This window comes from Mustela erminea, chromosome 13 (genome assembly GCF_009829155.1).
Source record: "Mustela erminea isolate mMusErm1 chromosome 13, mMusErm1.Pri, whole genome shotgun sequence".
Taxonomy (NCBI): domain Eukaryota; kingdom Metazoa; phylum Chordata; class Mammalia; order Carnivora; family Mustelidae; genus Mustela; species Mustela erminea.
Window position 1 is genome coordinate 73610131 of NC_045626.1, and position 24944 is coordinate 73635074.

A 24944-nucleotide genomic window follows, 5' to 3' on the forward strand; every position below is an offset into this window, starting at 1 on the left:
GAACATGAACAGTCTGTTGTTCAGAATCACAGGCCGAGGAGGAAGGGCCCTTTAAAAAAAAAAAAGTCACCTGGTCTAACTTGTTTATTTTTAAGACAAGGAAACTAAGGCCCTAAAAAGGGGAAATGACTTGCTTGAGGTCACAAAGAAATCTGGTAGGCAGCCAAGATCTCAACCCCATGTCTCCTGACCTCATCCAGTTCTCCGGATGCTGGTTACCAAGGCAGGGTTTCTGTAGCAATGGAAGGGGAAAGCTCAGCTCAAGTGTCAGATCCAGGTGTCTCCACCCTGACCGCAGCCCCTCACCTCTCAAGTGCTGGGCAGACACCACCCTGGGTCTCGTGTGAAGTCCGAATCACAAAGGACCAAATACGGACCAATTCGACAAAACAGGCAGCAATTTAATGACGGTGCACGTAGAGTTCCCAACATAATCACGGTTAAGATGTTTTGCCTTGATTATCAATTAACGGCAATAAGGACTAGTGGGTCTTCTGGAGGTAGCCCCTCAGCAAGGATTTCCTGCAGGTAGCGAGCAAAGTGGCCTATGTTCTGTAGCGACTCTGTGACACCGTGATCAAATACACCATGAAGTAGTTAAAATTTTCCACCCTGCAGTCAGAGGTAGGCTTCTGTGATCTTCCTGTTGCAAACCTTTTGTTTCCAGCTGCTGTAAGATTTCCTTAAATCCTAAGAGCGGGCCTCAAAAGCTCTTGACGGTTTGGTCTCTCCCCTCTCCAGCTTCAACACGTTCAACTCACGCATCACTTCAGACCCCAGCTTTGCTGGCCTTCCCTGAAGTCCTCAAACCCTCCTGAGGTGCTGGGGACCTAGACGCATGCTAGCATGTCCGGTGACTTCCGAGGGGCATCCGCTGTCACCTCCACCCTGGTAAATGCCTCCTGAGCACTGGGTCCTGTCAGCCGGCTCTGCCATGGATCCTAATTATCTATACACTTCTGAGGAGCAGGTGACCAGTATCACCTTCTCTCATTCTGTGCAGCTCTAAAGAACAAGGACCAAAGTCATGTTTGGGGGACCCCCGCGTCCTGCAGAATGCCTTGCACGGTCTTGGTCCTCCAATATGGTTCAAGGAGTGAATGAGGAAGATTTCCAAGGACAGAATGGGCCTGTTTCAGGAAGGGGCTAACTGCTCTTTCCCAGGTATGGACATACTTATCCTGGTTCTGAAACTTGAAGATTTCCCTTTTTACTATTCTAGAATTACTGAATCAAACCAGGAACAGTACTTCCCACTGCCTCTTTGAAAGGTCGGGGGAAGGAACACTCCATTTGAGATTGGAAGGAAAACCAAAAAACTTCCAATAAAAAGAAAACTATAACGAGTGACTTCAGTTCAGTTTCATGCCAACACCCTGGGAAACCATGCTGATATAGGCTAATCTGAAGTTTAATCTAGTGAGGCCATTTTAAGTGAAAGATCATTTAAAAAAAAGCAAACATAAAACGTGGCCTTTGATTAACAAAAGAAAGGAAAGAAGGAAGGAAGGAAGGAAGGAATTCCAAATAGCTTTATTACAACTCTTTTGGTTAAATTATATATTATTTTTTTAAAGCTTTTATTTTTAAGTAATCTCGACGTGGGGCCCGAACTTAAAACCCAGATTAAGAGCCACATGCTCTCTGACTCAGCCAGCCAAATACCTGTTGGTTCAATTATGTATTGATAAGTAAAACACAAAACAAAACAAAAACCATCAAAATTCCCCCCAAAAAACAAAAACAAAAGCCAGGTGTGATTCTTGAAAAAAATTTAAACAGTTCCTGAAAGTTAGCTCAAAAGCAGTAGATCAATATAAGCCCCATTTTTCATTTATTCCCTTAGAGGGTAAGACTGAGGAGGTACTGTATTCCCCTCCACCTGGAAAAAATAGAAATAAAAATGCAACATGAAAGTTCATGTATATTTTTCTAACACCAAAAATTTCTTTTTCCATAGGCTTTCTTGAGAATAAATATCCAAGGTGTTGGAGATAACTCATTAAAAATTAATATTTTAATTACCACTTAAAATCTGGAGTAAGTGCACACCCATGTTTGAAATGTAAGACCATGGCATTCCTGATAGACACGAGGAACCAATGCCATTTGAACCGATTCTAATACAGTGTGCATGCTGTTTGGTGTCTATTCCAACTAGCTGAAAACGTGGTCATACACACAGGACAACTCTTGTTTGAAATGCTTAATGTCCATATGGTGGGAGGCAGAGGCACACAGAGAGAAATTGTGTATAGCTATGGCATTTTCACTTATTACAATTGAGCTAAATTATGATAATCTTTTACTTTAGTAGCAGATAACCTTCCTAAAACCACTCATGCTAGAATAATATAGAACACAATACAATAAACATAGGTGGAAACAAACAAAAAAACCCACAGGGCCTGTCAGGTGATATTAAGAAAGGAACAACAGGGGTGCCTGGGTGGCTCAGTAGGCTAAGCCTTTGCCTTTGGCTCAGGTCATGTTCTCAGGGTCCTGGGATGGAGCCCTGCATTGGGCTCTCTGCTCAGCGGGGAGCCTGCTTCCTACTCTCTCTCTGCCTACCTCTCTGTCTACTTGTGATCTCTCTCTCTCTGTGTCAAGTAAGTAAATAAAATCTTTAAAAAAAAGAAAAAAGAAAAAAGAAAGAAAGAAAGGAACAACAGGGGGCGCCAGGGTGGCTCAGTCAGTTGGGTGTCTGACTCTTGATTTCGGCTCAGGTCATGATCTCCAGGTCCTGGAAAAGACCCCTGTGTCAGCCTCTGCACTCAGCGGGGAGTTTGCTTGAGATTCTCTCTCCCTCTGCCCCTCCCCCTGCTTGTGCACACTTCACTCTCTCTCTCTCTCTCTCTCAAATAAATAAATTAAAATCTTCAAAAAAAAAAAAAAAAGGAACATTAGCCAGGGAGCCCACAGACTGTGTGAAAGAGATTCTCTGATTCACCATTAAAAATCCGATTCCTTCATCCTCTGGGTGAGGTTGACCCTATTTAGAACCCAGCTGGGGTATTTGGAGGCCATGCCCTCCCCAATATATCTCACTGCACCATAAACCTTCTTGTCTGGGTGTTTAACCTTAATTCACATGTGAGGTACTTGGCAGGAGTCGGGCCACTCCACCATCATTTCCTGCCTTCCCTTCGAGACCCCGAGTCCCTGATCTCCCCTGGATGCCGGATGGCAGGATTGCTTGTGCACCCCGACATGCCCAGGCTGGACACTGAATTTTTATGGGTGTCTTTATATATCTCTGTTGAAATAAGTAAGAGCCAAGGCTTTGCTCATGGGTCATACCATACACTGCAAAAGAAGCCAGAACGGAACACTATTTTGCAAGAAGACACAGGGTAAAAGTTTTGGGAACACACTGAGCTAAAAATGCCAGTTGACGGACAAATACAATGTCCAGCAGGTGGAAACATGGTCTTGGAAATGGAAATGAGCAAAGTGCACAGCAGGTAAAAAAGCAGCAAGAGAGATAGCGATAAAGCCACCTTCTAGTGACTGGGGACAGGCCCAGATGCAATTCAGGCCTGAGTAACCCGTGCTGTTTCAACTCTCGGTTTGTTTATAGAGGACCAGAGCTGCTTTCCTCGTGCTCTTCCCTCTCTAGGTCAGTCTTCCATCTTTCAGTCACTTCTTAATGCAACTCAAGTGATTCTGTCATTGTTGCCATGCTTATTCTGCCCTCTCTGCAAGCACATTCCACGAAAAAGGAAGCCATAAACCCAGCCGCTGAAGGGAGAAGCCGTGGGTGGGGATGATGATGGTCGCTAACACTTCTCGAACTCCCAAATTAAACAGAGATAATATGAGAATTACACACTATTTATATTAACTTAGTGCTGCTCTTCCCTGCTAGAAATTCTAACCCACCCAAGAATTGGCTAGCTGCATAATGTGCTGGAAAAGAATGCCTGGATCTTAAATAAATTATCCTGATATAGAAAACCAACCCACCCATGCATACAGAAACAAGCAGTGCTCAAAACGGAATACTCACCCCTGTGCTCACAAGAGACAACATAATCCTCTCATTTAAGGCTAATGTTTCTCCTTGTTTCATCTTGATCCTCTTCTTATCCAAGCATTTCATTGCATACCTAGAAACAAATGTTATTGAAAAAACTATACTGCAAATATATCTAAGCTGCTTTAAACGATACATGTTGTACAGGGGAAAGTTTCTCAAGATTTGGGAAGTGTCTGAAAGAAGCAAAACGGTATCCAAATGTCATGCAAAGAAAATTTTTTTTTTAATTTTTCATGTATTAAGAAAAAAAGTCAGTGCCCCCCACCCAGCAGGCAGAGCATACTTCCCCATTCCTTAGGTAAGGGCCGCACACAGTGAGCTCCTTTCTAAGAGAAGAGCGCAGAGGAGATGGGACAGGGATGGTCCAGTGGAGGAACGTGATGAACATGACCTCAAGTGAGCGGTCAAGGTCAGCATCAACAGTGATGAGCCATGTTAATGATAGACACACATGATATGATGTGATGAGAATGGGGTCTTGGCGTCTTGCTTCCAAGAGCCCACAGCCCCAGTATAACCCTGAGGAAAGTGAGCCTAACCAGGATATCATTCTACGGTATGCCTGACCGGGACTCCTCAGAGCCGTCCAGGCCATAAAAGACAAGGAAAGTCTGCGGAACTGTCACAGTCTAAAGGAGCCTCAGGAGACATGATGACTCAAATGGAACGTGGGATCTGGGGACACGAAGAACCATTGGGTAAAAACGAAGGGAATCCAAATAAAGCAGAGATTTTAGTTAATAATAACGTATTGGTATTAGTTCATTTGTTGTGACCAGTGTAAGACAGGGAGACTGAGGTAGGCCAGGGGAACGCCCTGTGCTTTGTACTTCCTTTCTAAACTGGAAACTAGTATAAAAAAAGAAAGAAAACTATTTTCTTTAAAAAAAAAATCCAGCAATAATTAGGCGATATTTCTAACATTACATGAATAGACGTTCCAGTCCAATAAGAGCATAAAGTAGAGGGATATAAATTAATTCGGTGAGATAAATTTTGCACATATCGTTGCTGTCCAGTACTGCATATGTGTAGTGTGGGTGAGGGGATATGTGTGCAATACTTAGCATTTAGGAACTGTGGTTTTTAGCAGTGGTCAAGATTTTGCAAGAGTAAAGAGTGCAAGACTAAAAGACTGACAACCAACAAAACGAAAAGGGAAAGCATGTGCTCAAAAAGGCACATTCTAGAAAGCTATTTTATTGATTTGTTTTTAATTTCTTTTTTTTAAGTACTCTCCATACCCAACATGAGGCTCAAACTCAAGATCCCAAGATCAAGAGCCACACACTCTTACCGACAGAGCCAGGCAGACTCCCCTGATTTGATTTAATCTTCATATTTAAGTTATTATATTTCAAATAATAAAAATAATCAGTATTTTTATATGATAGTTAGTGGAGAAGAAACAGCTAACAATTTAAACTTTCTGAAAACTTTGAAGAAACTCTATTAAGGAAATACAAACCCATTAGCTGGCATTCTCTATAATCACAGGTTGACAACAGCAGGATGATTTTTCAGCAGAAAGCTGAAAGGAAATCTTTACAAGGGTTTCAGGGGCTTTAGAACTCTATGCACGTGATTCTAAATCCCCACTGACGGATGACTTTCTAAGGCCCAAGCATGTAATACAGATGGTTGTCCAGCTGTGACAGGACCCAGAAAATCCATCTGTTTCTAGCTGATCATAACTTACAATGTGAGGACTTAGAGCAAAACAGAGATAGATGGTCAAATCTGCTAATTTTATCTCCTGTTCCAGGAATTCTGTATAACAAATGCACCGATGGAGACATTAATTGCTTAATTACAGGACTGCATATTGGGAACATATGAAAATGAACAGTCAGTGGAATGGAGTAAGTGACAAGCACATCACTTAGGATCAGAGCCCACCGTGGGACTACGGAAGAGGGACGAGAGACCGGGTACACGGTTCACTGTTTACTAATGTTCACTAATAGTGCTCACTAGTACTGACCATGGAAGAAGCAGCAGTCTGCATGCCTTACAATATATTATCTCATCCACCTCTCACGACAAGGAAGTATTTTCCTGACCCTACAGACCAGGATGCAGAGGCCAGGAGGAGGCACAAACTTCCTGTAAGGTGGCTCTGACCCGGCCGGGGGCCGCCCAGACCTGCACTTGGGACCGACGGCCTGTCCTGTCTCTGCAGAGTACCAGACTTCACGTGCCTGAGAGCCAGACACTAAGTTCACCCTGCACGGGCCCCACAATAGGAAGAAGACCAGCGGGCGCACGTCAGTGAAGGTAAACTTCAGCCACTACGTGATAAAAGTCATGCCCACGACCGGACCTGTCTGAAAAGCAGGAGGGTGATTTGTCAAGGCTGTAAGTGCCTGGTCACAGGGAAGACTCAAGCAGAGGCTGAGTGACAACTCTGGGCAGTGCTGGGGTGGCAGGGGGAGGTGGGCACTGAAGTCGGTGACCTGAATTATTCCTCACACCAAGAGTGGGGTTATCAAGCAAGCTGCATGGACGATTCCACTCAGCCGTAGCTCTAACATGCCCATCACTTGATCACACTTGGAGTTCAGTGTCTATCAGAACACAGTTTCCCATTCTCCTTTGCTTCCAGATATATGGTCACTTAAACAAACTCCTTCTATATTAAAACAAACAAACAAACACATAACACAAAACCTCCTCCCCCTGCACTCCTTAAGAACTCTACGACCATTAGCCTCCTGGAAGAGGCCCACGCCTGGTCCGTGGGCACGTCACTGACTCAGATCAACCTCCTCCTGTAAGATAAGCAACTAAGACCATGACAGAGCCCCATGACCGTGACCCTTGTGGCAGGCCGGGTGTCCTTCTCGCCAGCACTTAAGCTCCCCACCTAGGGAGCCGACACCTGGAATGCTTCACCACCCCAAAGTGCATGTGCTAAATCACAGGTGGGTCTAAGCAGTGACCAGACCAGGAGGCTGTGCATAACGCCCCTTTTTGGTCACCTCCAGATCCCAGGCTCCTTCACCCATGGCCTGAACCACAGGGGCTCATGACACACAGTTCCTGGTTAACTTCCCTTTAAGCCCGAGGCACTGGAGGTTCTAGCTGATCTCATTTATAATGCTTAACAAAATTCAGCCCCTTTCTTTCTGAAGGAAGGCACTCCAGGAGTGAGACGATGGGTTTCCGAAAATCGATGCAGGCATGTTCTATTGATGCAAGCATAAGACCCACAGAGAGCTTACATTTTTCCAGTGTCTGCTTTCCTGCAACCATACACTTCACCAAATCCTCCTCGTCCAATGATCCTGTGCACGCTGAAATCATTCATGGTCAACTGTGAATTCCAAACACGAAATGGTACAGAGTTGCATTAAAATTATGTTGTTGTTTTCATGTAAGACTTAATTACTAAGCAGCAGTTCTGATATAGGGATCTGCCCTCTCCACAACTGACTGCTCTAAGAGATGAGATGTGCAAGGTGGCAAGACTTTCTAGAACCTCCTTCCGCTCTGCTCCCAAAATCTACAAAAGGGAGGCAAACGGGCAGACAAAAGAGTGGGAGTCAAGATAGATTGTTTTTCTGATCTCCTAAATGTTAGGTGATTAGAAGTATACCCTGAAGACAAGGGAGTGTGAAATTTCTAGTCAAAATGAGAGTTTCCTTAGCTATTCTGAAGCTGGGAGTTGGGGAACAGCTCAGCAATTTCAGGAATGGTCATGGTAGGAAAGCAAGTCTACATCAAGGGCATCTATGTTTTCGTAAGACTGGGCCATATGATCAAAAAACCCAACGGACATGGGCCATGTATTTTTCATCGATAACATCACGGAATAGTGAGGACTCATGCTGGGCACGTGAGCATGAAACAAGACACTAAGGATAAGGAGAGGACAGCAAGAGGCTTCATTCATAAGCCACTCCTTGTGTCAGCATCTCAGCTATGCCCTGCTTCCTAAGCAGGTTTAATAGTCTCAGATGGCACAAAGGCAGACAGTGAGCCCCACATTCATGGTGGTTTATGTATCCTGGCAAGTTATGGATCAGATTCCTGAAGGGCTCCCCCGGTGCTCGCTTCAGCAGCACATACACTAAAACTGAAGGGGTCCCCCAAACAACCCTTCAAACACCACATTTGCAGTCAAGTAACTGGGCCTGAAGGCTTCACATCTGACGCTCGGGGGACAGCAGGATGCGAGCACACCAGGTCCACTGAAGGAGAACACGCATCAGAAAGATCCATGGCAGACAGAAAGGGTTTTTTGGAAAAATATGTTACTGCCCTCTTGTTTCTAAAATTCTGCCAGGAAGTGTGAAAGAAAGGAGAAGTTAAAAAAATAAGTAAATAAGTAAAGTGCTTCTCCCAATGGTACCAGCCAGTAAAAAACTTTAAAAGGATCCAAAAAAGCAGGGAAAAAAAAAAAAGAAATCCAATTATTTCTTTTCCTCTTCTCAAACCTATGTGAAGGGAGGACATGAAGAAGAAAGCAAAAGAGGCTGCACCAGGGAAGGAGGGTTCTAAAAATGAAGAGAGGGATATCCCAGGAATTTCTGACGCTGAAAGCCGAAAGCAGATGAGACGTTCACAGGAAGTGCGTGTTACAAAGGAGCCTGTCTTGGAGGATGGCTTTTCTCATTCTCAGAAATGATCAAAGAGGAGATGAACCCTCGGTCTAATAAAGGATGTCATCATTTTTATTACAAGATTATACCTAACACTACAAACGAGACGGGAGGCTTTACCAGAACGGCGGGAGCCAAGGGCATGTGGGAAGCACATTATGTGGTGGCCTGGTCTCTTGGCTACTGTCTCTGTGGAAGAGCCAATCGCTGCTTAAAATACCCTCTCTTAAATAAATAAACACATTCTTACAAGGCTCTGAAAAAAGAGAATGAAAACCCGAATTGTTTACGAGGACGAGTTCTCCGTACAGCGTTGTACTGGCGACATCTGTTTAGACAGCGGATTACCCGTGGGAGTGAGCTCCAGGGTATAAAGTATTTTCTCACGAATTTAAGCCAGAGGAAGTTTTTATTTAAAAAAGGGAAAGAATAAGAGGATACTCACATGGATATTTAATTCTACGTTTTTCCACTGACAGAATCGGGTGAACTTGTCACTAGAAAAGAAGAGAAACAGTCGCTGAAAAGTTGCATATCATATTAATCGATCTAAGGAGCAATACTGAAGGACGGACGAGGATGGCTTTCCTTGTGTTGCTTCTCGACCGGAGGTACGTTTCCTTCAACACCGTCTCACAAAGCCTTCGCCAGTCTTCGTGGCTTTGTTTCATGATTCAGGCACAAGATGTAGTATCTCCCTTAAGCTGTGATGGCTGCTATGGTCACGTCTATCTGAATCAGCAGCACCCAAGAGAAGGCCGAACGTGTGCCCCATACATCCTGCCATTTTAATAACGTCTACTATCATTTCAACATGCATGTGGTCGGTACAGAATTAGTAATGAGACCGTCTACATTCTTGTTTTTACATTAAGTCGTAAAACCCGGTGTGTATTTTGTACTGAGAGCCCATCTTAATTCACACTCAGCCATTTTGAGTGCTCAAGAGCCACATGTGACTAGTGGCTCCCACACCGGACCACACAGCTCTAAATGACAAAATATTTGTAAATAAAGACAATAGCAGCAAACACTCTGATGGAGCTTTCCACGTGCGCCGTTCCTTTCTCCCTCTGGCAACAGAATGAGCAGGTCTCATGAGCAGGAATGGTGATGACCATTCTGCAGCAGAGCAGACCACAGCCCGGCCAAGGTCACACAGTGAGAGAAGGGCTAGGGCTGGATCTGAACCCAGACCAAGTACTGCTGCTCAGAGATACAAATGCTGTAGGAGAAAAAGTCCTTAGGCGAGAATCACAAAATGTGGTAGGCCCACTGAGCGGATCTGCTCCCACAATTTACTCAAATGCTTGGTGAGTACTTTGCTTTCCCTCTACCTAGAAAAATATCTACCTCCATAGCTATTTAATTAAGTTGTTATTTTCATTATGTTTATTAGTGAGCAACACCGTCTGTAATGTTTGTTTTTAAACATTTTTTCAGAAACAAATAATACATTATATGTTAATAAAAAGAATATTTTCTTTCAAAAGAAATGCATTCTAGATTGAATACTCTTCAAAGGCAAAGAATATTCTTGGTGACCTCTGGTATTTTACCTAGTCCCTGGCTCAATTCCTTACATGGGCACAGTATCAAGGGTCCTATGGATGAATGAATGAATAGAAAGGAAAGGAAAGGAAGAAGGGGAGAAAGGCAGAGAGTACATATGAAGCACGCGGTCCAGGAATTACCACTATTATTATCAGAATGCCTTAAGGCATCTAACTATCCTAGTTGCCTGGGGAGGTTCATTTAACATGCCATCTAAGATCTTTTAAAAGTATTTCTGAGGCTGAAAAGCAAAAGCAGAAGAAGTCTTTGTAATTATGCAGCATCTTTTGTCAATGAACCTAAAATGGCGTTTACAGAGTGTTTCACTGATCTCCCTATCATCTCTGTGAGGTTGGTAAAACAAATTATATTTTGAGCATTTCTGAGAGTTATTTCAAACAGTTTCTTCTTTCTTTTTTTTTTTTAAGTATGATGAGTGCAAAAGGCAAAACACCACTCTCCAGTGTCCTCTATACTTATAAATCCATGACTGTCACTTTGAAATCCACTTGCCGGCTGGGCTAGCTCACACCGGTTCTCCGGGATTCTGGAGCTCAGAGCTGGCAATGGGGGATGGTGATCTGGCATGTTCTATAGACTTGCAAACTAGCTGGGGAGGATTAAGAACCAGGGAAAGAGAACTATCCTGATGACGGAGAGTCAAGAGAACCAAATCCCAACACTTATCCTGCCTCAAAAAAACATCCCCTCTTCCCCCCACCCAACCCCACGTGAACAGCTTGGATTTCTTGTGGCAATAAGAGCGGAAGGCTCACCCAGTGGGACAAAAGGACATGCGGGTTGACCAGGTGGCCAGTCAGCAAAGAAAGTGCTACCAACCCCCCTCCCCCACTTTAATTTCCATCCCCATTTCTCCCCTCTTCCCCAGTGATAACCTAGAAGCTCGGCTGGCCCAAGACCTGGGAAAGGTCAGATTTTTGAACTAACAGTACCCAAGGGCGGGCCAGACCCTGCTGAAACACAGCCAGCCTCTCCCCTCAGCATGAGCCACTGCTTTCTGGCAAAGTCTCCAGTCGACTCAGCAAAGGGTAATAATCATTTGTATGCATATTAGTTTCCCCAAGTACTGATTCCAGGATAAAATTATCCCTTGAACTCTAGTGGCATCATAAGGCAACTGGTTTTTTTTTTTTTCTTTCTTTCTTTCTTTCTTTTTAAATGCCTTCAGTTCTGTGACTACTTGGGAGGGAGAACCACAGAGAAGCAGCGTTTGTTCTTACGGGGCAATTACTGAACAGCTGTGGGCCGCTCCGGCACCGAGACATGATCATCATGCCGACTGTCTAGAAATGAGCCCAGTTTGTGGAGAAGAGCACAGTCAGTGTGAAGGCGGATTCCGCTGAAGAGAGTCTAGTTCCAGCAGTGCTTCATCTTGGGGGGATACCCAGATCCCAGCCAAATGGCTGCTGGAAAGGCCCACAGGCTGGCAATGTTGACAGGTGTCACTCACTGAGCATGTTCAGGGCTTCGCATGACAAACCTACTTGTATAGTTTGAGTAGCTCCAAGGGACATATTCATTAGGGATAGTCATAGTACATGTGACCACAGACATCTGCCTAGAAACCTCAAATTCTACTACGTAAAGAATCAAATAGAGGTTGTCCCACCGTGGGGGATAGGATGTCAGAGAGCAAACAAATGAATGAGACAGGTTATAGAAGCATGCTTGCCGTTGCAAAGGTGTCCCAATAAGATACTCTTAATACTGTGGTTCCATGGTCTATTTCATCTCTAGGCCATTTTGATGCTAAAGAGCTGCAGGTTCAAAGAGACATCAAGATATGCAAATCCTACATAGTAAGGTAAAGTATTGAGGGGACAGTTTAACGTGAAGGCTGGCACATAGTACATGTTCAGTAAGTAATTGTCAAATGAACAGATTGACACCCATTTTAAGGACAGTGCTCATTGGCTAAAATGAGGTAAACCTACAGAATATAAGATTTTATATACATACACACTATTACTTTAATATATACACACTATTACCTTAATATAATATTACATGTCAAGTATGTCTCCCAAAAAAATGGTATGTACATACATGAAGTTTCATACCTTTCCATAAATTTTTGAAAAATGTTGCCTCGAAGACTTTCACAAATTTCTTCTATGTAGGGCTGCAAGGGATGGAAAAGAAATCCCACACTGCATAAATAGGAATCTAGAACACATCCTGACGAGACCCGGATGACCTGCAGCTCCCACTCTTGCACTTGCCCAATTCTCAGTAATGGATCCATCACCATGACTATTAGTTATCTACAGCTCAACTATGTGCTCTGTGAAGGTCCGGACAGGTCCATCCTGTTTGCCACTGCTTTCCTATTTCCTGGAATGGTTCCTGCAAAGTCACAGACTTTGCAAGGGACCATGGTTGATTGTCCAGGTGTGTGACTGGTGCAGTCCCATAGGCCTCACACTCAGAAGAGCCCAGGCCTTGGTTTTGTGTCCCTACCATCACCATCTTGAAATTCTTAGTTTCTGAACAAGGGGCCCCACGTTTTTAATGCTGTGCTGGGCCCTGGAAATTATGCAGCACATTTTGTAAATGACTAAAAGTACTGACAATCAACACTGACATTGAGTTTTAAAGACTCAGGGAGTAAATTTTTTTTACACAGAAACACAGAGCTAAAGGTAGTCATGGGGAACAGTTAAGCCCTCTTCTCATTTTGCATATGAGGCTGCAGCACTGTGGGCACGTGTTTTCCCAAGGTCTCAGAGCAAATTCACAGCTAGACCAGGATGAGGGCGCCTGGTTCACTCACGCAGTGCACATCCCTTCATGGAAAACAGTGTACAGGTGCCTCCTGCACTATGGAAGTCTGAGCCACACAGGTCCACTTACATGGTGACTTTTTACAGACAATAATAAAAATATATTTTCCTTATAATTTTCTTAATAACATTTTCTTTTCTCTAGTTTATTATAAGAATACAGCATAGAATACACATGACATATAAAATATGTGTTAAACAACTGCTTATGTTATCGGTAAGGCTATCTGACAACAGCAGGCTATCAGTAAAGTCTGGAGGCGGGAGCCAGAAGCTACATGTACATTTCTGACTGCGTGGGGGGTCGGCGCCCCAACCCCTGAGCTGTTCAACAGTCAACTGTATTTATTTTGAAATAATTTTGTCTTACCTGGAAAAGAGTTGATGTCACTTGCTTCTTGGATAGGTGACTTTGAACATGCTCTACGGCTTGCTTTGAGAATGGCTTTCCAGAAAAAAATTAAAAAAAAAAAACACATTTTTTTCCCCCCACAAATACGAGATGTAACAAACTTCTGTAACACCATAACACCACAGCATATAATTTAACACAATTACTGAGCAGGAACCTGTGGTAATTATATATATATATATTTTTTAAAGATTTTATTTATTTATTTGACAGACAGAGATCACAAGTAGGCAGAGGAGGCAGGCAGAGAGAGGTGGGGAGCAGGCTCCCCGCTGAGCAGAGAGCCCTGAGCCAAAGGCAGAGGCTTTAACCCACTGAGCCACCCAGGCGCCCCTTTATGGGTAATTATATTGACATGCATTCTTTAAACATCAGCTGGATATCTGTGGGCAACACAGATACTTGCTCCTCTGAGCTCCCAGAGTTCTTAGTCACCATGTCAAATAGGAGGATGAGCACAGGGGCACCTATCGACATACCTAATCCCACAAGAGTTTGAGACTACTGTGGTTTAAAAAAAAAAAAAAAAAAAGAGGGGGAGGGGGCACCTGCGTGGCTCGGATGGTTAGGCATCTGCCTTTGGCTCAGGTCATGATTTCAGGGTCTTGGGATCGAGCCCCGCGTCGGGTTCCTCCCTCTCCCTCTACTACTCCCTCTGCTCGTGCTCCCTCACTCTCTCTGTTGAATAAATAAAATCTTTTTTTAAAAAGTATAAAGAATCTTATTATCACCTTATTAAATGTATACATCCCTCAATTTGTTAATGATGGGGTCCTACTAGAAAAATTTCCACTATGTTAGAGAAAACAAATGCATGAAAATCCATTTAAGAATTAAAAGCTTAGAAGGATGTAGGTTAAGGAAAGTCTTGTTGTGACCACAGCAGAGGGGAGCTGGCTCTAAAAAACAAACAAACAAAAAAACCCAGAGTTTACACCTATAAGAACACACTCCCTTCTCCCTCCAAACTTCAAATTACACCTTTAGGAATGTGCCACAAGAGGAAAAGCTGAAAACGCCCATCATTCTGCCGAAAGCCCTCTAAGCTGCTGAGTGACATGAAAACGAAGTTTCAGCGGCATGCCTGCAGGACATCTGGCATTTGCCGAGGTTCAGCAATTCTCCGGCAAGGTAGCAAGGCACAGAGCATCAGCCAGCAGGACTAGCTCCAGAATTCTGTCTCCTACAAGTACGTGAGGACAACAGAGAAATGCACGGCCAAGAGGTGCCACCAGCCATGGTTATTTGGGCGGCAGTAAGAACCGTGAATGACACAGTAAACACAGACGCGCTAAAATAAACCATTATCATGGCCAGTGCTGTCCACTCAAACTTCCTGCCATGACAGCGATGCTGTGTATCTGCGCTGTCCATCGGCGAAGCCCCCGGCCACGGGCAGCTATCAGGCACTGGAAATGCGGCTCGCAAGGCACCGAGGAGGGAAATGTTTAACTCCACTGGATTTTAATTAACTTAACCTTATATCAAAATAGCCACCTGGGGTGAGCGGCTCTTGTATTGGACATGGCAGGCGACGACCGTGAGGCCACTCCTCCAGAAAACTCTCACAGAGTGAATTATGCGGTGAATTTTTATTACTAATTCTTCCCACTCACTCCTAGGAACCTCGTTTACCCTAATGACTAAATGGACTGTTTCTCTTGTTTACAGGGGGAAAAAATGTTCCCACCATTATTTAGCTGTTAATAAAATTAACATAAAAACTACTCTTCCTCATTAATCCAGAGAAACCGTCTAAGATTTCTATTGATCAGTATTTGATTTGCCTAATTATGTAAAGTAGAGCCAAATTAACAATAAGAAAGCTGAATTTCTTTTAGAAAGTTTGGAATTGAGACCAGCCTTTCTTTCCGTTCATCTCAACGAGCTATCAATTTTATTTTCACCTTTTTCTTTTTTTTGACCATGAAAGGACCTGCTTCTGGAAGTATCCTTGGAGTAGCTGGAGCAACAGCTTCGCATCAGCATTACCAGCAAACAAATGACAGAAGATGAGACGGGGGTCCTGTCCTGGGGGAGCACTGTTCGATTTCTTAAACTTCTTCCTCCTACTTCACTTTCTAGAAACACCACAAGCTGCCTCCTGTCCAAATGACAGGCACGGAACAGAAAGAAGTACTTACGTGTGAGCAAGACAGGAGCTCCTTCATGATGTAGGTGTCATAAATTTGCCGGCTTCTGCAAAGGCGGTCTTCCTCATTTTCGAGCTTCTCATATTCTTTTATCTGGGGTTTTCAAAGTTACCATTGTTAGGTATGTCTTCCCAGAAAACTCACTTTATTAAAAGATATTACTTGCCCGGGCAAAAACCACTTCCACGGGAGATTAAGCAAATTGCTGAGTTGGCTACTCCACAGGAAACAACTATTTCTAATGTTGGAATAATGAAGTTGGGATAATTTAAATGCAACTTGAAACATACAAATGGTTTTTTTCCTATGATGAACCTCGTCACTTAAATTCAGAAGCACAACATTAGAAAACAAACACTGCCATGGTTACAATTATCTTACAATATACCAGCCAGGGGCCATCCGTCCTTGCCAATTATCCTCTCCAGAGCAAATAGCACTTAAATCTGGCTGAAATTCTGTTCTAAGACTTAGGAGGGGATTCTTATTCGACTACAACTAGTTCTTATTCAACTACAACATTACAAAACAGAAGGGAAAAAAAAAATACACACACACACACACACACACACATAGTCAAGATTCCTGCAAAGAGATGTTTTTAAAAAATCAGTTGAATATTTTAGAAAGGCATTAATCCAGAGATGAAAGCAAAGGTTTTTCGGGTTGGAGCCTCAGCTATATAATAAAGTATTAATAAACAGGTTACTTCAAACAGTATATTCCGGTAACTTAGGGAAGCCATGTTAAGACAGGCCAAACATTAAAAATGTGCTTTAGAAATACTTGCCTTCTGTAGAACTGGTCCCAACCCTCTAATCTGATAAGAGAAGCTCCTTGACCGGAGAAGTTGCTTTTATTTATTTACAGACATGCTCATAATCCAAAAGATAAGAGAATGAGGACACAAATGAAATACAGAGTTAGCAGGAAGACTGAGGCAAAGATCTTCAACATGATGACTAATTACTATTGTCTGACTTACTTTTGGGAACAAAGCATTTTCAACAGACAGAGAGTTGCTGACACTGACTTTCATAATATCTGAGTATTCTTTATTCTGGGATGATAAAATAGAAATGAAAGTTACCTTTTTACAGTAAGGCTGGGTTTGATAGTTTTTAAATCAAAACCAGTAAATCCTATAAGAATTGCTGATAAAGAAGGGGCACAGTCTGCAGGGTATGGGGTGTGTAAAATACTGAGGTCCCAGATGAGGGCCAGCTGGCTCACACACGGAGAAAGTACTGGGGCCATATTACTGTCCTGAATTGTTGTCATCAGCGTTACCATGAGAGTCACAGGTCTGTGACTGCTGGGACTTAAAACAGAGTCTTGTTGGAACAGACCAAAGTCTGTCATGAAGGCAGGTAGACTGGAGTAGGTTATAGGCCATCCAACCAGAAAAGACTCTTCTAAGGCAGCAACAATCTCCTGCAGTGTTAGCATTACCAAAGGACCTGGGCTTCACCCCCATGAGTTAATTCAGGACACAACAAATCTCAGTAGTTCAAACACCATGCCAGACACAAATATGGTAGCTGGGTGGCAACAGAAGCCAGACACCAAAATCCGAAGTCCAGTCAGAAAATAAACAGAGAATCTGGCTGGGTTGACTTCTTTTGTTGTTTTAATTTTAGGTAGGTCCAAAGGTCAATGCAGAATTCTGGGATAACACAGGTAGACTGTTAGTGAACCAAAGGAAACATTTCTGCCTAAACAAGCAAACAAACCCAAGAAATAGTAAGACTTCGTGGAATTATTATCCTTGAAAACAAATGTAAAGGAACACAAGATCTGCGTTCCAGGGGGCCTAGGACGCAAGCGGACACCTGTTTAAACAAATGTTGATAACATGGAAGTTTTCCATGAACTGTAAAAATCTGATGCCACAGAACATTCTAGTTTCTTGGGCAAATGATACTTGGACCCACAATATGTGCTTTACGAAAAAGACTAGTGCCACATAAACTCCAACTTGAATAACAGCAAAGGAAGAGCGTAAGGTGTCTAAGTGTCTATGGCTGTAATTCAAAATCCACTTCCTGTTATCAGGAAGACCACTAATCAAAGAACACACAGCCCTATCAACCAGCCCTAGACAGGATGGTCTTACTAAAATCTGTGCTCGGAAAACACCACCTCTAATTGGGCAGTTAGGTTGACCAGGTCACCTGAGCAGGCAGAGGCCAGAGTTCAGAAAAAGACACATTCACTTGGCGACACAGTGCCTTTCTGCTTGAGTGGTTCCAAAGCTCACGGCTGAACACACAGCCTGAATGAGCGGAACCCTCAGAGCAAGCACTTCTGATCCACCACTCCCACATCTCTACTCTCTCACCACCATTGTAGGGAGATGGCCCTGCAAAGCCACTAATGGCCTCTGCTTGCCCAATCAAGGGTCTCTCTCGTCTGTAGCTTGACTGACTCCCCAGCAAGCATTCAACTGGTCTCTTCACTTTCTTTGACTTCTGTGATCTACACTCTCCAGTGGTTTGTGACACTGGCTCCTCTTCCTCAGTTTCCCTTGGCTTCTTCCTCCTCTGCTGGACTTCTAAATACTAAAGCCCTCAGGACATGGGGCCAAGGCACCCTTTTTTCACCTGTTATATATTCCCCTCAGGTAAAACTACTCAGTCCTACAGTTTCAAATACGAATTCTATTCAGATGTCTAAGTTGGGATCTCTAGTACTCACTTCTTTCCCTGAGCTCTAGACTCTAAACATCTAACTACGTATTTGCCATTTCCATATCCTCTCTACTCCCACCAAGCGTGCTCATCCCCCGGCCTTCTTTATCATGAACGTGAGAAAAACCATCCTCCCAACTGCTTAAGCCAAAAAAGGAATAATCATCCTTGATTCTTACTCTTTTGCTCGCACCCCTGCTTCTACCTACCCCTATATCCAATTAATAATCAACCAATCATATTGGCTTTACATTTTATCACAAACCCAGGCTCTGCTTCAGATAATAATCTGCTTTAAAGAACTGCCAAGGGAACAATCTTCCTGAGAAAACAACAGTAAATTCTGGATATATATAAAACCTAACCAGCAAACACTAGTGAGTGACCAGAAGTACATACATAATGGGGAAGGGGCATGGACCAGAAGCTGGAAAGTCAGAGAGGATATTCCTGAAAATAAATAGCCAGACAGGCAGAGCTCCAAAATTCTGTGTAGAAACTCTTTCAGTATCCCTGCTGGACCTCATGATGACATGTGAGCACGGCAGACCCAAAGCAGTCCAGCAAAGGTTAAAACAACTGAACGAGCTTTAGCTGCGACCCACTGTATAAAAAGACAGAGCTTTGAAATTTGAATAAGCCAAGTTAATTGCTAAAACAAAAAATCAATACCCTCTGAAGAAGCGTATGGAGTTTAGAATATCTACAATGTATCAATCCTACTGTACAAGATACAATTGAAGATCATTCTACATATCAAGAAACAGGAAAATATGGTCCCCATGCAAGAGAACAGATCATAAACAAAGACCATTCCAAGATGACTCTGATGTTCGAATTATCAGACAAGGATTTAATGCAGCTATTAGAACTAAACAATGAAGTACGGATCACTGAAAAAAATTTTTTTTAAAAACTATACTTAAAGACACGACAGAAAATATGCATGTAATGAATAAAAATATAGAAATTGGCAACAGAAACATATTATGAGAAAAACCAATAAATTTTAGAACTAAAAAACACATCCAAAGTAAAAAATTCAATGGATGGACATAATAGTGGAGTAGAGATGCCGAAAGAGTCAAAGAATTTGAAGACAGACCCATAGAAATTATTCCAATCTGAAGAACAGAAAAATTATTTGGGGGACAAATTGAATAGGACATCAGTGATATTTGGTATAATATCCAAAAAGCAAACATACATCTAACTGGAGTCCCAGAAAGAAGGCAAAGAGAGATTGAGGTAGAAAAAATGCTTTAAGGGTAATGGCCCAAATTTTACCAGATTTGGTGAAAGATACAAATCTACAGATTTCACAAAAGTCAGCAAACCCCACAAAGGATAAACACAGTATCTAAAATCACTCCACTATAATACAGAGATTGTCAAAAATGGGGGAGGGGTGGTAAGCAAGATACTTTTATGTTTGTCTCTAAGAAACAGACTTTATATATAAAGTAGATAGGAAAAGATATATCATGAAAACAATAAGCAAATGAGACTGAATGGCTGTAATAATATCCAGTGAAGTCATTTTCAAGAAAAGACTATCACAAGCAATGAAGATGGACATTTCACATGAAAAGGTGTAATCATAAATGCATATGCACCTAATAACATAGCTTTAAAATACATTTTTTAAATGACAAGAAAAAAAAATAGACAATTCTACATTATCATCCCTCTCTCAGCAACTAATAGAACAAAGAGATCTAAAACCAGTAAAAACATGGAAGATCTATCACATCAATTCCCTTAATCTAGTTGGTATTTACAGACTATTCATTTAACACTCCCATCTTCAATTTTCCATGGGCTTTAGAATAAAACCTGAATTTGTTACTCTGGTCCCCAACCCTGTCTCCCTTGTCGACCTGATCTTATCTCATACTACCCCAATCCTCTCATCCACTATGAACATACCATTCTGGCCTTCTTTCAGTTCCTCAAACATGCCAAGTTCTTTCCCACCACATCTGGGGCTATGTCTTAGCCACATTTAGCTGAAAATGCTCTCTCTCCTACCCTGCTCTCATCTTCAAAAGACTAGCCTCCTTGTCAGTCAAATCTGTTTCCATGCCTGTTCTTCAGAGAATTAGTCTTTGACCCATCACTCTGCAGTTGCCTCCAAGTCACAACACATCACATTGAGTTATGAATCTACTTTCAGACCCTGCACAGCAGTTATTACTTTCTGATACATTTCCTGTTATTTATTACTTTTTGTCATCTGTTTCTCTCAACCAGAATAGAAGCTCAAGGAGAGCAAGGGCGTTGTCTTGTTCATCCAAGCAATGTCTGGCACTGGTGTTTGATAAATATTGGTTGAATGAAAGAAGAAAATCCTATGGAATAACTTTGCCTCTGATCTTATAGTTATTCTCTGTTTTCCATGATTTATTTCTAAATTTTTTAGATTTTTTTAGATTTTAGATTTAGATTTTAGATTATTTCTAAATTTAGGCATATATACATATTTTTATAAGCTGCCTCTAAATCTAGATGGAACAAAGTAGTAGAAACAACACGCTAAGTCATAATTATGTGTCAGTCACTATTCTGGTGAGCTGATTTCATGGACACAACCTTAAGAGACAGGCACTGTGATCCTCCTCATTCTTAGCTGTGGACACCCACATAGATAAGCTAGAAATTTTGTTTGCCCAAGTTTACATAGTTAGTAACAAGTGGAGTCCAAGTCCAAGCCTAGGCGGACTGGATTTAGAGCTGGCACTTTTAACCACTAAGCTGCAGCCTCCCATACACCTGAACAGCATGTTATAGATACGGTTTAGAAAGGGACTGTCCCATCCAGGATCCTATCTGAGCCTCATACTTAGCCTGTGAAGCATCCAGAGATGATTCCTAACCTTATTTCCACAGACGAGGCAATAGAAGCTCAACCAGCAAGTGCCCCCGTGTGTGCTCCTCAGGTACAAGGACGGTGTACTGTTCACATTTGTAAGGTCCAGGTCTGAAGTGTAGATGCTTCAGAGATGACTCAACCACTGGCCCCAGGTCCCACAGCAAGTGACAGGCACAGCCGCACCAGAGGCTAGCTAGGCCTTCTATCTATGAGTCAAATACAGATGAAGATGAAGACCAATTATGCCACAGAAGCAGAAGGCATAGAGTAAGTATTACACAGCGTTACAGACAACAAATGGGCTGCAAACCATCATGGAAGACTGGGCTAGTTGTCCAGAGAGACTTGTTAGCAAATATACAAAGTGAGCTAGACCTTAAACGAAGCTAGGCTTTCCACAGGCTGAGAAGGCAAAGCAGCATTCTAGGCTGGAGGAAGGACATACGAAAAGAAACAGAATGGGCTCAGCGGTTAGTGGGAGTGTCTGTAAGAAGGTAGAGAAAGATACAGAGGAAGGTAGGTGACGACTAATTTAGAGATGTGTGAATGTCAGAATAAGCTATGAGGCCTTTAACACACTGGAAATGGGTAACCACTAAAAGTCTGGGGACCCAGGAAAGTGGAAATACAACATATAAAATATGAGTTTCAAGATAACAGACAAAAAGTTTTCTAGGGATTGGGATCATACAACAACCATCAGAAATATTCAAACTGATAAAACCAAGGACGCAGAGAAGAATTATTAAAAACCTCAAGGCTGGGCGCCTGGGTGGCTCAGTGGGTTAAGCCGCTGCCTTCAGCTCAGGTCATGATCTCAGGGTCCTGGGATCGAGTCCCGCATCGGGCTCTCTGCTCGGCAGGGAGCCTGCTTCCCTCTCTCTCTCTCTGCCTGCCTCTCCATCTACTTGTGATTTCTCTCTGTCAAATAAATAAATAAAATCTTTAAAAAAATAAATAAATAAATAAATAAATAAAAATAAAAACCTCAAGGCTTAAAGGTGGTACTAATTTAGAAAACTGCATTTGAAGCCCCAAGACTGGATGGTCTTTAGTATATGTGCTGCTGAAGCGAGCACTGGATGGATCTTCAAAAAAAAAAGAATACAGAGCAAGCTGCTAAGGAGCTTTGGATGTTGCCCTCCAAGAAGATAATATGATAAGCCAGATCCATCGTGTGCCAAACCAGAAGACAGGTGTGAAGAGCTGGGAGCAAGCCAATCAAGAGAATCTCTAATGTTTAAAGTTCAAATGGAAATACATCAGTAGTATTCACCGCCATATTGGCAAGAAGTCCTTAAGAAGTCACGCAAGTAGATTGCCCATCTGTTTCAACCTTGTAAAAATATCTATTAAAGATCTCTCTGTATTTGACAAGGAAACTTAGTACTTGCTGAAATTGGGAGAGGTGAGACTTTTACGAACAGAGAAAGAAACTTCTTTTGACAGATCAAGCTGTGATACTTATCCAGATTACAATTCGGACCAAAATAATAAAAGTCACTTCAGAGTGAGTAAGAGCCTTTTGGATTTGGCTTATTTTGTATACATGATGCTAGATGTACATCATATCTTGTCCATTCTCCCTGGAAATACATTAATATAGTTTTAAAAGTATGGGAAATGTCAAGTTTACAAGGACATTAAAATAATCCAGAGAGAATATCCCTCCAATTTTCAAATTTGTGCAAAGACTACTAGTATCAGTCCTAATTATGCTTGGCTTTCTTTGGACCATTTAAAATGCTTTAGAGGATGCCTGGGGGGCTCAGTGGGTTAAGCATCTCCCTTCAGCTCAGGGGTCCTGAGATCCCGGGGTCCTGAGATCCAGTCCCCCACTGGGCTTGCAGCTTGGTCAGAAAGCCTGCTTCTCCATCTCCCTCTGCCTTTCCTCACTCCTTGTGCTTGCTCTCCTCATGCTCTCTGTCTCTCTCTGTTTCTCTCTCTCTCTCTCTCTCTAATAAATAAATAAATAAATAAATAATTCTTAAAATGCTTTAGGGTAAGGCTACATCATGCTCATAATAGCATATGTCACTTCTTAAATATATTTTAACCTAAAATATTTCCTAATTTCAGTTCTAATTTCTTCTTTGACCCATAAGTTACTTACAAGTGTATTCATTTCCCAACAATTGTTTCTTAGTAAACTCTGTTATTAAATTTGAGTTTAATCCTATTGTGGTCAGAAAACACTCCAAACGATTTTGATCTTGAAATCGCAGGAACTTTCTTTAGGACCTGTTAAATATTTTCTTTTGATGTATCTTCCATGTGTACTTTAATGAAGGCAAATTCTATTTTTGCTGGGTGCAGCATTCAATATATGTCAATTAGGTCAAGTTTATTCATCGCTTGACTAAGATTTTCTGTATCCTTACTAATTTTTTTTAAAGATTTTATTTATTTATTTGACACAGAGAGAGAGATCACAAGTAGGCAGAGAGGCAGGCAGAGGGAAAGGGGGAAGCAGGCTCTCCACTGAGCAGAGAGCCCGATGTGGGGCTCAATCCCAAGATCCTGAGATATGACCTGCGCTGAAGGCAGAGGCTTTAACCCACTGAGCCACCCAGGTGCCCCAATCCTTACTAATTTTTTGTCTGTCTGTTCTATAAACTCTTAAAGAGTGTGTGCTAATGTTTCCCACCAAGAATGCAGAGCTGTCTCATTTTAGATCTGTCAATTTTGGCTTTATATATTTTGAAGTTACATTATTTGTAACATACAAGTTTAAGATTGTGATCCTGACCCCATTATCATTATGAAATTATCTCTACCTCCAAGTAGCATTTACCATACACTTGGTCTGATACTGGTGTTGCTGTACCAGCTTTGCTTTGGTTGGTGTTTATCTCTGTGTATCTTCCACCATTCTTCTGTTTGAAGTATGTCACTTGTAAGCAGTATATAATGGTGTCTTGGTGATTTATTCAGGCAGACAAACTCAGACTTTTACCAGGGAGTATGCAGTCCATTTACATTAAATGTCATTACTTATGTAGAAGGATTTATAGTTACCATCTTATTATTTTCAATTTGACTCATCTATTTTATGTCCTTTTATTCCTTTTTTAATTAATCCAGTATTATTTTATTCCATTTTCCCTCTTTTAACTTGTTAGATATACACATTTAACCCTATTAAGAGCTGCCTTTAGAGATTACAATATGCATCCTTAACTGATTACAAATCAATGCAAATTATTACTTTTACTATCCAACTCCCCAATAATCCTAGGATCTTTAAAACACTTTAACTTCTTTAACCCCTTCTTACCTACTATCATACATTTTGGTTTTATATACATTTTAAAATCTAAAAACATTATTGTTTTGCATAGTCATTTATTTTTATTTTATGTACATATTACCCTTCATGATAACCTCATTCCTTCCTGCATTTCCATCTGGGATTATTTTCCTTCTGCCTAAAGTATCTCTTCTTAGTATTTGTTGTAATGCAGGTCCACGACTGTCAAAATTCCCTCAGTTTTTCTCTGAAAACATCTTTATTTCACCTTCATTTTGAAGGAAATTTTTGCTGGGAATGGAATTCTAGATTGGCAGGGTTTGGGGTGTTGTTTGCTTGGTGCCATGATTTAGATGGCCACTTTACTGTCTGGTTTGTCTCGCGGCTGCTGTTGTTTGTTTTAACCATTTCTTCTAAGACATCATAGTCAGTCATATTATTTGTTGCTCCTTTAAAAGTAATGTGTCTTTTTCCACTCTCTCTTGTTGCTTTGAAGACTTTCTCTTTGTTGGTTTCTATGCTCTTATATTGAAGTCAAAGACAGTTTTCCTTCATAGCTATTCTAC

General features: G+C 41.9%; 1 protein-coding gene across 4 annotated transcripts in view; it reads right to left on the minus strand.

Moving 5' to 3' along the window:
- GRK3 (G protein-coupled receptor kinase 3) overlaps positions 1-24944 on the minus strand; it is a 120050-nt gene that overhangs the window by 36425 nt on the left and 58681 nt on the right. For 3 of the 4 annotated variants that reach the window (XM_032311533.1, XM_032311534.1, XM_032311532.1), the window contains 6 exons: positions 15558-15659; positions 13372-13446; positions 12279-12340; positions 9089-9140; positions 7264-7355; positions 4010-4109 (listed from right to left, as the gene is read on the minus strand). In XM_032311533.1, coding sequence (XP_032167424.1) covers positions 4010-4109; positions 7264-7355; positions 9089-9140; positions 12279-12340; positions 13372-13446; positions 15558-15659 — 483 coding nt within the window. Of the gene's footprint in view, positions 1-4009; positions 4110-7263; positions 7356-9088; positions 9141-12278; positions 12341-13371; positions 13447-15557; positions 15660-21132; positions 21335-24944 lie in introns of all 4 variants that reach the window. The other variant, XM_032311535.1, reaches the window with a different exon arrangement.